At 41.4% G+C, this 13,178-nt stretch overlaps 1 protein-coding gene across 9 annotated transcripts; it reads right to left on the bottom strand.

Annotated features, from left to right (window-relative positions):
- Positions 1 to 5,801: 5,801 nt before the first annotated feature.
- LOC102444200 (uncharacterized) lies at positions 5,802 to 12,227 on the bottom strand. 9 transcript variants are annotated; one of them, XM_075920867.1, is made up of 4 exons: positions 12,089 to 12,182; positions 11,880 to 11,908; positions 11,048 to 11,166; positions 5,802 to 7,122 (listed from the first exon to the last, which is right to left on the bottom strand). In XM_075920867.1, the coding sequence occupies exons 3-4, from the start codon at positions 11,147 to 11,149 to the stop codon at positions 5,878 to 5,880; spliced, it is 1,347 nt and encodes a 448-aa protein (XP_075776982.1). In that variant the 5' UTR covers positions 11,150 to 11,166; positions 11,880 to 11,908; positions 12,089 to 12,182; the 3' UTR covers positions 5,802 to 5,877. The 9 variants fall into 9 exon arrangements, with proteins under 9 accessions (XP_075776982.1, XP_075776987.1, XP_075776988.1 ...); XM_075920872.1 differs by lacking the exon at positions 11,048 to 11,166 and having other exon boundaries at positions 12,089 to 12,193; XM_075920873.1 differs by lacking the exon at positions 11,048 to 11,166 and having other exon boundaries at positions 12,094 to 12,168.
- Positions 12,228 to 13,178: the final 951 nt, after the last annotated feature.

The raw sequence follows: 13,178 nt of genomic DNA, 5'->3' as shown, positions 1-13,178 counted from the left end.
TGGACTCACGAGCTTTGATCCACTAAGGGAGTTAGGCACTGTAAAGCTCAGCATCACAAGACCTAACTTTTAGACTCCTAGAAATCACAGTGATAACACTGTCATTCACAACAGTTGCTTTATGGATCTACGCTCCTTAGATAATGAATGAGGAAAGAGAAATGCTATATAATATGATCCTCAAAACCCAGGATGCTAGGTGGGGAGCTGCCTAAGCTAACCAATGGGAGATGCCAATGACATAGGTATATCCTAAGCCCTGTCCCTCTCACAGATATAGGTACCTAAATCCCAGCTGCGGCAAGGTGCCTACTTCTGCTTGGTGATCAACAAATGGGAACCTGTTTCCTGAAGTTAGATAGCTTAGGTATCTGTCATTGGGCTTGAGCTGCAATCCTGAGCAGTGAAGGTTTGTGTCATCACTTGCCCTGCAACACTGTGTGCCATACAGTGTTTTGCTTCTGTAGCTTTCTGCCTGGAATACTTACAGCCAGCTCATAAGCATGCAGGTCACACTCTAATTAGGGTGTGTCCACACAGCAAAGTTACTTTGGAATAATGGTTGTTATTCTGAAATAACTATGTGAGTGTCTACACAGCAATTCTGTTATTTTGAAATAATTTCAAAATAATGGATGGCTTATTCCGACTTCTGTAAACCTCATTCTATGAAGAATAAGGTCTGTTCCAAAACAGCTATTTTGAAACAAGGAGTGTTTAGATGCTCCACTTCTGCTATTTCAAAATAGCCCCTTACCGGGGCCATTTTAAGTTATTCCTCCTGGGGCTCTAAATCGAGATAGCACATCGACATTAGGGAAACCTGTCTCCTACTAATTTTGAGGCTTCTCTGCAGTGTAAACATGCTATTTCAAAATAAGCTATTTTGGAATAACTATTCTGAAATAAGTATTCCGAAATAACTGTGCAGTGTAAGACGTAGCCTAAGTGTCTGTCTGTATACTAGATAGCCCTCGTTCAACACCTCTGACCCCAGATGCCTATTTACAGCCCCATAGCTCCACTCTGACTTTCTAGTTACAATCTGCAAAGTGACCCCACACATTCCCAGTCCTCAGATTTCCCAAAGCCATGTGCTCCAGCCCACTCCTGGATGGTTCAGTGAAATAATAAGGATTGTTTGTTCCTTTAAAGACATGCAAGTACATCATACCTTATTAATTAACTGGGGGTTATATACACACCTTTCTCTTTAACCACTGCCCTGAATTGAATTATAGTAAAAAATAAAGCAAATATATTTACAATAGAATGTGGGTTAAGTGATGCCAAGTAAAAGAAATAAAAGTAGAGATAAGCAAAAAAAAGTGAAAAAATGCATCTAAAAGTCTAAAATATATTCTAGAAAGGTAAAGGTTTTGTTCAAGTTGATTTCTCCCAGGGTATGTCTACACTACAGCGTTATTTCAAAATATCTAATTTCAAAATAGTTATTTCAAAATAGTTTATTTTGAAATAATGCATCTACACACAAAATGCATTTCGAAATAGCTTTTTGCTATTTTGAAATAGTGCATCCACACTGAGTGGATGCTGAATCGCATTTAAGACTGGCTGGAACCAGGTCCGACAGGGTATCAGGTCAGGCGTTACTTTGTGTGGCTGCTGCCTGAGGCTATCTAAGGCCTGTGCTTAAAGGGAACCCTCTCCCCCCGCCCTCCTCCACCCCCCCGCCCCGGATAGCCAGTTCTCAGGTTTCCCTGCTTGCTTGCCTACCTCGATGAGGGACAGCAAAGCATTTTGTCTCTGTATGCTCTGGTTGCCCTCACTCGGGGACACCACAGAACTCTGCATGGAGCCAGAGCTGCCCCTGGGCACACTGGTGCTTCTCTTGGACATGTTGCTTCAAGCCTGGCTGCACTTTCTTCAGGCTGCCATCCGGGAGGTCCATTGGGGGGCTGTCATTATCCAGGAGGCCCTGTGGGAGAGCTTCTACCCTGAGGAGCACTAAGAGCCTCTCGGGTCTGCCTCATTGGGGGCTTGTGCCTCATTCCTCCCTCACGTCCTTCCACTTACCCCTCCCTAACCCTCCTTCCTGATGTAAAATAAAATACACATATTTTCATGAACACAAACTCTCTTTATTTAACAACACTGGGGTGGGGGGGGGGGAATGAATCTCTGGTGAGAGTGAGGAAAGGAGGCAGGAGAGGAGAAGAGAGAGGGTCAGAGAGGGGAGGGGAAACCTGGGAGAAGGGAGCTGGAAGGGGGAAGCAATGAGAAGAAGGGGGAGGGGAAGCTCAGGGCTCAGGATTAGGAGTCTCTCCAGACAAAATTGATTTTCATGCAAACCTGCTCCTAGGTTCGCATGTGGCCTTTGGAGGCCAGGCTGGCAGCTATCCTGCCATAGACAGCCGCATTCCTCTGTCTAGTGCAGAGATCATGGACATTGGGGACATCCCCCCTAAACCTGAATAAGGTCCATGATCTCTATCCTGGACCAGGAAGGCGCCTGCCTTCTCCGGGCCCTGGCAGACTCCTGGGAGCTGGCAGACTGCTCCTGGGGAGCAGTGGAGGGCTGGCTGCCAGTGGCTTGCTGTCTCATGTTTTGGGGCCACTGATTCAGGGGCAGTGACTATTGGCTCTGAGCTGGCAGGCTTGGAGCTGGCACAGGCACTGTGGCCAGAGTCTACCCCATTAAGGGCTCTGGAGAGGTGGGAGGGAGGGAGAGGAGTATTCTTGGTTGAGGCCAGAGTGGCCAGCAGGTAAGGCTGGAGGCCCCTTATTTCGAAATAAGTGTCTACACAGCACTTATTTTGAAATAGCAATTTCAAAATTGGTGTTATTCCTCGTGGAATGAGGTTTACCAATTTCAAAATAAGCCCTCCGCTATTTCAATTTAATTTTGAAATAACGGAATGGCTGTGTAGACGCTAGGACAGTTATTTCGAAATAACTTTGCTGTGTAGACATACCCCTACTAATCTTCCCTCTTCCCAGCCATGACTGACTTTCCTTCAGTCAAAACCTTCCACAGAAATACAAGGCAATAGTTTGCCTTGTCTGTCTACATGAAAGATCTTTGCCTCAGCAGGATTCTCTACTATATTCAAATCCCAGGGACTTCAACCTCCCTTTCCCTTGGTAGAAACACCCATCTTTCTCTAGTTGGAAGATCTCTGTCCATTTGTGTCTGTTTAACGATGAATGCCAAAAATGGCTTCTGTCTTTGCTTATCTCTTCTAAAGTTCGATGACTTTGCCTCAAGAGGTAGGATGATCTCATGCTGTTCTCTACAAATGGGGCTTCCGTTTGCTTTGGTTACATCTTGATTCATCTTTATCAGGCCTGCTGATTGGGGAAGGAGCAATGGGGGCAGGTACTCTGGAGTCCAGTGATTTAAAAAGGGCCTTGGGGCTCCTGGCCGCTGCTGCTGCTGCACAGTTCTGAGGGAATTTAGGCCTATATCAGTACCTCTTACTACACAACGTGCATATATCATGCAAGAACATTAATGAGCAGTGAATTATTGTTTTTAAAAAGATATTGCCTAAAGTATATTTTGCACAACAATTATTACAGCAGTGTGTTGGGTGTGAATACAGGGGTTTTGAGCATCATAGCCTCAAAGCAGTTTCTGGTGTGAATTAATTAGGTGCCCACCTCTCTCCATACAAAAAGGCTTAAGAAGGAGGAACAGAAAGCCACCTTATAACACTTAGCCAATGGGCAGCAGGTATAAGATACTTGAAGAGGCTAAGCCTACCCAAATGGGCCAAGAAATGGGCATGTCTCTCTTTGGAATCAAACCGGCCTACTGCCTTTGAAGTACTGACACCCAAATCCCTGAGGCCCTGTCCATGCTCCGCCCCAAGGCTGGGTCTACACTATGGCTATGTCTACACTCGCGGCTTCTTGTGCAAGTAATATGCAAATGAGGCTAAGCGTGGAATATTGCCGAGACTCATTTGCATACCTAATGAGCCACCATTTTTTTCAGAAGAGGCTCTTGCACAAGAAGGAGCATCTACACTACCCCTTCTTGTGCAGGAAAAACCCTCTTGCGCAATGCCGTTACACCTATTACTTTTCAGGAAGAACGGCATTGCGCAAGAGGGTTTTTCTTGCACAAGAAGGGGCAGTGTAGACGCTCCTTCTTGAGCAAGACTCCCTTCTGAAAAAAATGGTGGCTCATTAGGTATGCAAATGAGGCTCAGCGATATTCCATGCTTAGCCTCATTTGCATATTACTCGCGCAGAAGCCGCAAGTGTAGACATAGCCTATAGGTTTTTCTGGAAAAAGCTACACAAATTGTGTAGCTTTTTCCATTTGCTTTTGCGTAAGAGGCTTTTCTATTATTTGGCCCAGTCTAGATAGGACCAAATGGCAGAAAAGCCTCCTCTTTCCGCGGAGCTCTCATCCCTGGTAGAACAAGGTATACAGGGCTCCCCGAAAAAAGGCGTTTGCTCTTCCACAAAAAAAAAGCAGAATAGCAAACACGTTCTTTGAACATGGTGGAGTTTTTCCAGGATATCTCCTTTTCTAGGGAGCCTCCAGCACTCACTCCCCAACAGGGCTGTCCTCACATGATGCCCTGTGCAGCTTGAGCACCTGCACACCCCCTATGTGGGGGTGACCATGCCACAGGGAGTCTGTGCTTAAGGGCTGTGGGACCACAGGGGCAGGAGCTGTGGGGAGGAGATCCAGGGCTACAGGGGGTAAGAGCAGGGCAGGGAGGCTGACAGAGGAGCAAGTGAGAGATACAGACCCAGGTGGCAACAGCACTACTCGAGCTGTGGAGACGGAGCAAGGGGCAGCAATACATCCAGCTGGAGATGAATGACAGTTTCCCCTTCTGCCAGAAAGGGAAATAGCTGATCAGTGGTGGCTGACAGCCGATTCTTGCCACAGATGCGGCCCTACATAGCTGTGTATTCTGTGTTATGCCTAGGAAGGGCTCTGCTCCCCAAATGCAAGAATCACACACTGGATATGCTCTGACCCCTATGGTTAAAACACTTGCCTAGTATGCACCAGGTCTAATTTTAACTCTTCTCTCTTGTCAGGGGGTGAGAGAAGATTCAAACAAGTGTCTCTCCACCTCTGAGAGGGCCTGCTCTATCCACAGAGCTAGGATACTCTGATATGGGGTAATCTCAATCTCTCCTAATAAAGCTGTTCCACTGTGGCTAAATAATGAAAGCATGATTGAAAAGGGTGCAGACCCAAGTCTCTCCTGTTCCAAGTGAGTGCCCTACCTCAAATCAGAGTCATTTTCTCTCATGCACTCACTTTCTATCCCAATGTCTATTTAAGTATTTTTCCACAGTGGAACACTCATAGGGTCAGGCAAAGAGCATGAACATAACTCCAAATAACTTCATAGCCCAGTGTTTATGCCACTGAGATAGGAGATCCAGAGTTAAGCGCTCCTGAACCCACTACTCTTTAGTTAGCTTCAACATGAGAGACTGAAGGAGACCTTCTATAATTTGATTATTAGAGCCCTTGCTCCCCATATGGCAAAGGAGGGAATTGAACCTGGATTTTCCCCATGCCAGCTGAGTGCTCTAACCCCTGTGCTAAAAGCTAAACACCAACTGCTTTGATTTGTATAGCTTCATAGAAACTCAAAGTAAGACTCATGTATTTTGTCTGGGGGTTTAAACACCTGTGCCCCTCTGTGGAGGTAAATGATACCCTGCTAACTAAGGCATCCATCTTCTTAGTTGGAGTGATCAAAGGCACTGTGTCATAAATTAGGTACATAGCGTCTTAGAATACTTGTACTGTTTTAGGATGGTCCTTTAGAGTTCAGAAATAATCACACTTCTTGCAATATGTATGTTAGACTTTTATTGAAAGTAGCAGAAGTACAGCTCTTGATAAAAATCATCCTTCTACAGTATAATCCTTTAATTTTTATTGCTACAGTCTAGTCCTTTAAAAGAGTAATGCATAAATCGTTCAGTTGTGCAAACTGGATTCCCAGTCAAAATTACTTTTGTGATATTAGGGTTCATCTTAAATGCATCGTCCTCTATTTGACTGATATTGTTCTTGGCGAGATCTAGTAGTTCCAAATTAACCATATTGTTAGTGAATGATTTTGGTAAAAATTTTAATCCATTACAGCATACAGTTAACTCAATCAGATTTTGAAGGCCTAAAAAAATAGGTAGAGTCTGGAGACAAATTTTGTCCAAATGCAGAAACTCTAGCCTAGTGTTATTTATGAATAGATTTTTGGGAACATTACCAATACAATTTGCAGATAAATTAAGAACTTCCAGCTTCTCCAGACCTGAAAGGAAGTCAGAAGGTAGCTCTGATAGTAAATTACTAGACAGATCAAGTTTCCTCAAGGTAAACCTGCTAGCAAACAAGAGAGGTGGAATATTTTGGATTCTGTTTTTAGAAATGGAAAAATGTTCTAGGTTGTGGAGGGTTGTGAATATAGCATGTGGTATCTCGGTAAAATTATTATAATCTAGCAGCAAGTCATTAAGACTCTTTAGGTTATCAAACAAACCCTCAGGCAAATGGCTTATTTCATTGTGGGATAGAACAAGGATTTTAAGGTTAGGGATGGGATCAAAAACTCCCTGTGGTATGGTGGAGAGATGGTTACCAGCCAGCATTAAGGTATCAAGCTGGGAAAGCCCCACAAACATTGGTGTAAGCATCTTCAGTCTGTTATTAGAGAGTTCCAAATAGGTGAGTTTTCCTAGGGAACTGAAAACTGTACTGTCCAGAAGACTCAAACCGTTTTCAGCTAAGTTTAACCAAACCAGTTTCTTTGTGTTCCTGAACAAGTTTGATGGTAGATCCATTAAATTATTCCCAGAGAGATCCAGGGAGAGGATGCTCTTGCTGATATCGTCGAAAGAGTCATTCTGAAGTGACAGCTTGTTGTTGGCTATACCAAGGAATGTGAGATTGAAAAGGTGCTGAAGCACTCCTGGAGAAATGAGGGTTAAATGGTTGTCACTCAAGATCAATGTTTCTGTTTTCGGAGTGATGCCATGTGGAACTTCATATAAACTGGCTCCGCGGCAATCCGTTAGAAAGGGGGTACATAAACACTTTTGGGGGCAGTCAGGCATTGAAAGGACATATCCAAAGAGCAGCAGAAATTGCACAGAGACCATCATTACAGCCTGTAGGGGAACACAGGGGAGAAAAGGAAATAAACAAACCAACAAATGTGAATTCCTTCATTTTGGTGTTGTTTTATTTTTAATAAATAAGGCTATATACATGGCAATTTTTCATATATCTCTCACCAGTCATTTTCCATAGCTAAAACCACCTTGTTGCAAAACAACATTTAGGGTATGTCTGCTCGAAATAAGCTACGCAAATTGAGCTACGTTGATTGTGTTGCTTATTTTGAAATTGAAATTGGGAGTATCTACATAGCACTTATTTTGAAATAGAGCACATTATACTTAATATAATGAGGATTACAGGAGTTGGAGTAAGAAGTCCTCCAGCGTGACAGTATTTCGACATTATTTCAAAATAACTGCCTGCTGCAAATAGACACAGACTAAGTTATTTTGAAATAACGCTAGTTATTTCAAAATAATGTTGCTGTGTAGATGTACCCTTAGTGTTTCATTTGTTCTTGATCAGGGATGTTTCAGACGTTGTTGGCAAACCTGCCACCACAGGAAACTTAAAGTTGATGGGGATCGCCCCACACCCAGAACAGGCTGAAATGCCAAAGTCTACGCTGAAACTGTAAACTGGCAAAGCTGCACTGACATCAATGTAGATGTACCATTTTACATTTGTGGAGCATTTCACTTGTGATGTTTACTGCTCATATTCTCCAATGTTGAATGCTGTGAAACCCACACATAAGTGCTAAAGAAGGGTGACTTTTTTTGTGCTTTTTGGTGATAGCTTGAGCCTCCTAAAAAATATATGTACTTGCTTCTGATCTCACTTATATCAATATAAATCAAAATTAATGTCACTGTTGTGAGTGAAATGGGAGATATCCTGTGGTTACCCTAATGTAAACTTGGTACAAGAGAAACCAGAATTAGGCACAGGATATCTCCCATTTGATTGTAATCTTGGTGCATTTTGTCCGTTTCCTTCTCCTATTCCTTAGCTGCAATATTTCATTCACTCTTTACCTATCTCCTCATAACCAACATACCACAGTTTCAGTCATAGGACTGGGTTCAGTGTCATAAGAGTTTAGGAGACAGGGAAGAGACAATTAAATGGCATCAAGGGGACGTTGAACTGACTACTTATAGGCATAGAAATGTAGCCGTGTTAGTCTGGTGTAGCTGAAACATAAAACAGGACGATGTAGCACTTTAAAGACTAACAAGATGGTTTATTAGGTGATGAGCTTTCGTGGGCCAGATCAAATAGTGGAAGAAAATTGTCACAACCATATATACCAAAGGATACAATTAAAAAAGTGAACACATATGAAAAGGACAAATCAGATTTCAGAACAGAAGGAGGATGGGGGGGGCGGGGAGAGGTAAATGTCTGTGAACTAATGATATTAGAGGTGATAATTGGGGAAGCTATGTAGACTCTCTTCTCAAACCCTACGCAACCAACACCCACAGCTATCTCCGAGATACTACCAACTTCCTAAGGAAACTACAAAACATCGATAACCTCCCCAATAACACCATCCTTGCCACCATGGATGTAGAAGCTCTATACACCAACATCCCACATGAAGACGGATTACAAGCAATTAGAAACACTATCCTAGAGGACACCACTGCCAATCTGATAGCAGGCCTATATAACTTTGTTCTCACCCACAATTATTTCCAGTTTGAGAACAACTTATACCTCCAGATCAGCAGCACAGCCATGGGTACACGCATGGCCCCGCAGTATGCTAATACCTTTATGGCTGACCTAGAACAACGTTTCCTCAACTCCCGTCCCCTTTTACCCCTTCTCTACTTATGCTACATCGATTACATCTTTATGATCTGGACGCATGGCCAAGAAACACTGGAGACATTCCACAGAGATTTTAACAACCTCTACCCCACCATCAATCTCAGCCTGGACCATTCTACATGCGAGAGCCATTTCCTGGACACCACAGTACAAATCAGCAATGGAAAATTAGACACCACTCTCTACAGAAAACCCACTGACTCATACAGTTACCTACATGCTTCCAGCTCCCATCCAGAGCACACCATATGATCCATCATCTATAGCCAAGCCCTTCAATACAACCGCATCTGCTCTAATCCCACTGACGGAGACCAGAAACTTCAGGATCTCTACCAAGCATTTATAAACCTCAACTACCCACCTGGAGAAATAAAAAAGCAAATGGAAAGAGCCAGATGAATACCTAGAAACCAACTACTTCAAGACAGACCCAAGAAAACCAACAATAGAACACCACTTGTCATCACCTACAGCCCCCAACTTAAACCTGTCCAACACATTATCAATAAACTACAGCCTATACTGGAACAGAATACTAAACTCTGAGAGGCTCTGGGAGACAGACCCATCGTCTCCTATAGACAACCACCTAACCTTAAGATGATTCTTACCAACAACCACAGGACATACCACACTAATACCAACCCTGGTACCTTCCCTTGCAACAAATCCTGTTGCCAGCTTTGTCCACATATTCACTCTGCTGATACTGTCATTGGACCTAACCAAGTGAGTAATAAGATCAAGAACACATATTCCTGCGCATCCAGAAATATAATTTATACTATCATGTGCCGAAAGTGTCCGTCTGCTATGTACATTGGACAAACGTCTCAGACACTTCGCCAAAGGATCAATGCCCACAAAACAGATATTAGACAGGATCACAAAGAAAAACAGTTTCTTGCCATTTCAACCAGCAACGACATTGCCTCAACGACTTGATTACCTGCATCCTGCTTCAAAGGCCTTTTAAGACTACACTTGAAAGAGAATCCTCTGAACTTTCATTCATGCTTAAATTCGACACTTTACACTTAAGTTTGAATAAAGACTCTAATTATCTTACCCATTACAAAGATAGCTTCCCCAATTATCACCTCTAATATCATTAGCTCACAGACATTTACCTCCCCCCCATGCCCCTTCTGTTCTGAAATTTGATTTGTCCTTTTCATATGTATTCATTTTTTAAATTATTTCCTTTGGTATATATGGTTGTGACAATTTTCTTCCACTATTTGATCTGAGGAAGTGGGTCTGGCCCACAAAATCTCATCACCTAATAAACCATCTTGTTAGTCTTTAAAGTGCTACATAGTCCTGTTTTTTGTTTCAGCTACACCAGACTAACACGGCTACATTTCTATCACTATTCCAGAATAAGAGTTACTTTTTCCTGTTTCTCATAAATTGGGAAAAGACACTCATACTGAAATAAGAGTTTCAGAGGGGTAGCCAAGTTAGTCTATAACTGGAAAAACTTAAAAAAAACAATGAATTGTCTAGCAGCATCTTAAAGACTAAGAAAACATGTAGATCAGGGCTACTCAACATGCAGCCCGCAGCCCATTTGTTTGCAGCCCACGGTGCAGTTTGGGTTTATACGGAGCTCAACACACGGCCAGTGGATGGGATCCTTTGAACATGGCCTCCACTGGGACATGTTCCACAGCGGTGAGTCAATATAATGGTATTTTGTTGATATGTGATATGTTTTAGTAGTTAAATTCCTAGATTGTCATTGATCATTAAAAGTGCTGTCATATGGGTGAAAATCAGGTAAAGATTGCATTTTATTTGTGTAGTCTTGCCTTAATCTTTGTATTCATGCCCATCAGTGTGAAAGAAGCTATTTGCATAAATATTTGCATGTATATACAACCACACTTAAGTTGTGGCCCCAAGGCTTCCAAAGTTGAGTAGCCCTGATGTAGATGGTATCATGAGCTTTTGTGGGTACAACCCACTTCTGGGTACAACCCAGTCATCTGAAGAAGTGGATTGTACCCATGAAAGCTCATGATACCAGCTACATGTTTTGTTAGTCTTTAAGGTGCTGCTAGGCTATTCGTTGTTTTTTTTAAGTTTTGGAATAAAAGTGTCTACATGGGGACTTATACTCACATAACTAGACTGCTTAAAATCCACATATCCATATCCCCTTACATTCTTATGATATTCTTTGACTTCCATATTTTTCTTTTCCTGTGTTTGCATAACTTTCATTGACACGCATGGCAATTCTGTATATGTGGAGAGAACACAGAACCGAAACCCATCATGCAACTCATAGACAGAATTTTACCTTATTCCCAAATTCTGACAAGATAACAAATAACATTGACTACAATATTGAATGAAAGTTACCAATCCTAAATTTAACCACTAAATTTTAACTTAGACGTGTGCTGTATTTTCTCTGAAAATAACTAAAAGGTCACTTACAAAGTGTGGAAGGAAAAGTTTGCTTAAAAGGTTGAATATGATATTTTTAAATACTGTTTTTTCGGGGGGAACGGGTTGGAGGGGGGACATTAGAAATTCACTTATTTGTCTACTCTTTTTTTTTTCTGGAAGACTTTCTGGATAACTGCAGAATTAGTGAGATTGATCTCACAAGAAAAAAATAGAGTGAAATCTTAGCAACTGGGAGGTGATATTTAATCGGACTGTTCTGTAAATTCTCTATTTCAAGAAAAGTTTTTCTTAATATGTATTTAACTCAAATAATTGGCAAACAGCTGAGGAAATATTCAAACACACTCACATTTACAACTGAGGGTTGCAAAAGTTCCCTCTCCAGTTCTATGAGTCTCTATTTTCCAGTAAAAATAGCAATGTCAAGAGATTATGTGTCTGTTAAAAAATACAATTTTTTCTTTTAAAAAAGCAAAGCAAAACCAAAAACCTTTCAGAGCATCTTACATTATAAAGCAGTAGTAAAAGTGCACAATACCATTTTTGAAATTTTCATTTGCATATCACCTTGAAGAAAACAAGAACAAAATCACCCATTTATGTTGACAACAGACAAGCTGAAAAAAAGAACTAAACTGATTATATCTGTGTCTAATTTTAGACAAATCAATGAAAGCATTACACAAATTCACAACCAAGTTAAAATCAGTTTATAGCAGAATATTTCTAAACAAATGCCCAACATACTCAACTGAAATGTCCCTGTGTGTTCCTTTAGCCGTCTGGGAAATGTAATCAAAGCTCAGTTCACAAGCTGTTGTCTTCATTGCTTAACTTTCTTTCACTGGCTTAACTTGTTTATTGAGTAAGCCGTCCAGGAAAGGACGGGTGGAAGGATGATGAAATACAAGAACACTGTAAACACCTAGATTTTTACAGCACGCCTCCTCCTATTACAGTGAATGGTGCTCTGTAAAAACTTTAGTTGAGTAAAAAATCAATAAAAGATCTGTCCCACCTTGCCATGATTAGTGGTCACTCTTTTGTTACAAATATGTTTAGATGGCATAGGACAAACAAAATAGTGCAATCACAGGAATAGTAAATATAACCTAGATATGAACACCTGTATGCCACAGTGACAGATACATGAGAGATGCCTAGCTAGATTACACCTCAGATCCATTGTATGACATATGGGAATATTGATTTAAAGAGGTCAAAATACAGTTTTAAGAAGGTCAAATCTGTTTACCAAAGACAAAGCACCCTTTTTATTATGCAATCTGTTCAACATGAATGACTTTTAATGCATCAACAAAAATTAAGATAATGTTGCACCGATACCTATGAAACAGCATACTGAGCAAATAATTAAAATATATAAATATATATAAAAGTGCTATAAGGAGGACGGAGAAAAATTATTCCTCTTAACCTCTTGTTAGGAGATAGGACAAGAAGTGATGGGTTTAAATTGCAGCAAGGGATGTTTAGATTGGACATTAGGAAAAACATCCTTTCAGGCTGGTTAAGTACTGGAATACATTGCATAGGGAGGTTGTGGAATCCTCATAATTGGAGATATTTCAGAGCAAGTTAGATAAACATCTGCCAGGGATGATCTAGATCAGGGCTAGTCAACACTGGAAAACCCAAGGACCACAATGATACTCACAGCACATGCCGAGGGCTGCAACTTAAGTGTGGTTGTATATACATGCAAATATAAATGCAAATATATGCAAATAGATTCTTTCCCACTGTCGGGCATAAATACAAAAATTAAGTCAAGTCTACATAACACACAGGCCCTATTTAAGTCAGTTGTGCTGAT

Source organism: Pelodiscus sinensis, chromosome 2, assembly GCF_049634645.1.
Source record: "Pelodiscus sinensis isolate JC-2024 chromosome 2, ASM4963464v1, whole genome shotgun sequence".
Taxonomy (NCBI): domain Eukaryota; kingdom Metazoa; phylum Chordata; order Testudines; family Trionychidae; genus Pelodiscus; species Pelodiscus sinensis.
This window is presented reverse-complemented; position numbering and strand designations above follow the sequence as displayed.

Coding starts and splice junctions, on each gene's coding strand:
- LOC102444200 (XM_075920867.1), bottom strand. CDS start 11,149: ATGAAAGTTATGCAAACACAGGAAAAGAAAAATATGGAAGTCAAAGAA. Junction 7,123..11,047: donor ATTTTAAGCAGTCTAGTTAT/GTGAGTATAAGT, acceptor GTTCCCCTACAG/GCTGTAATGATGGTCTCTGT.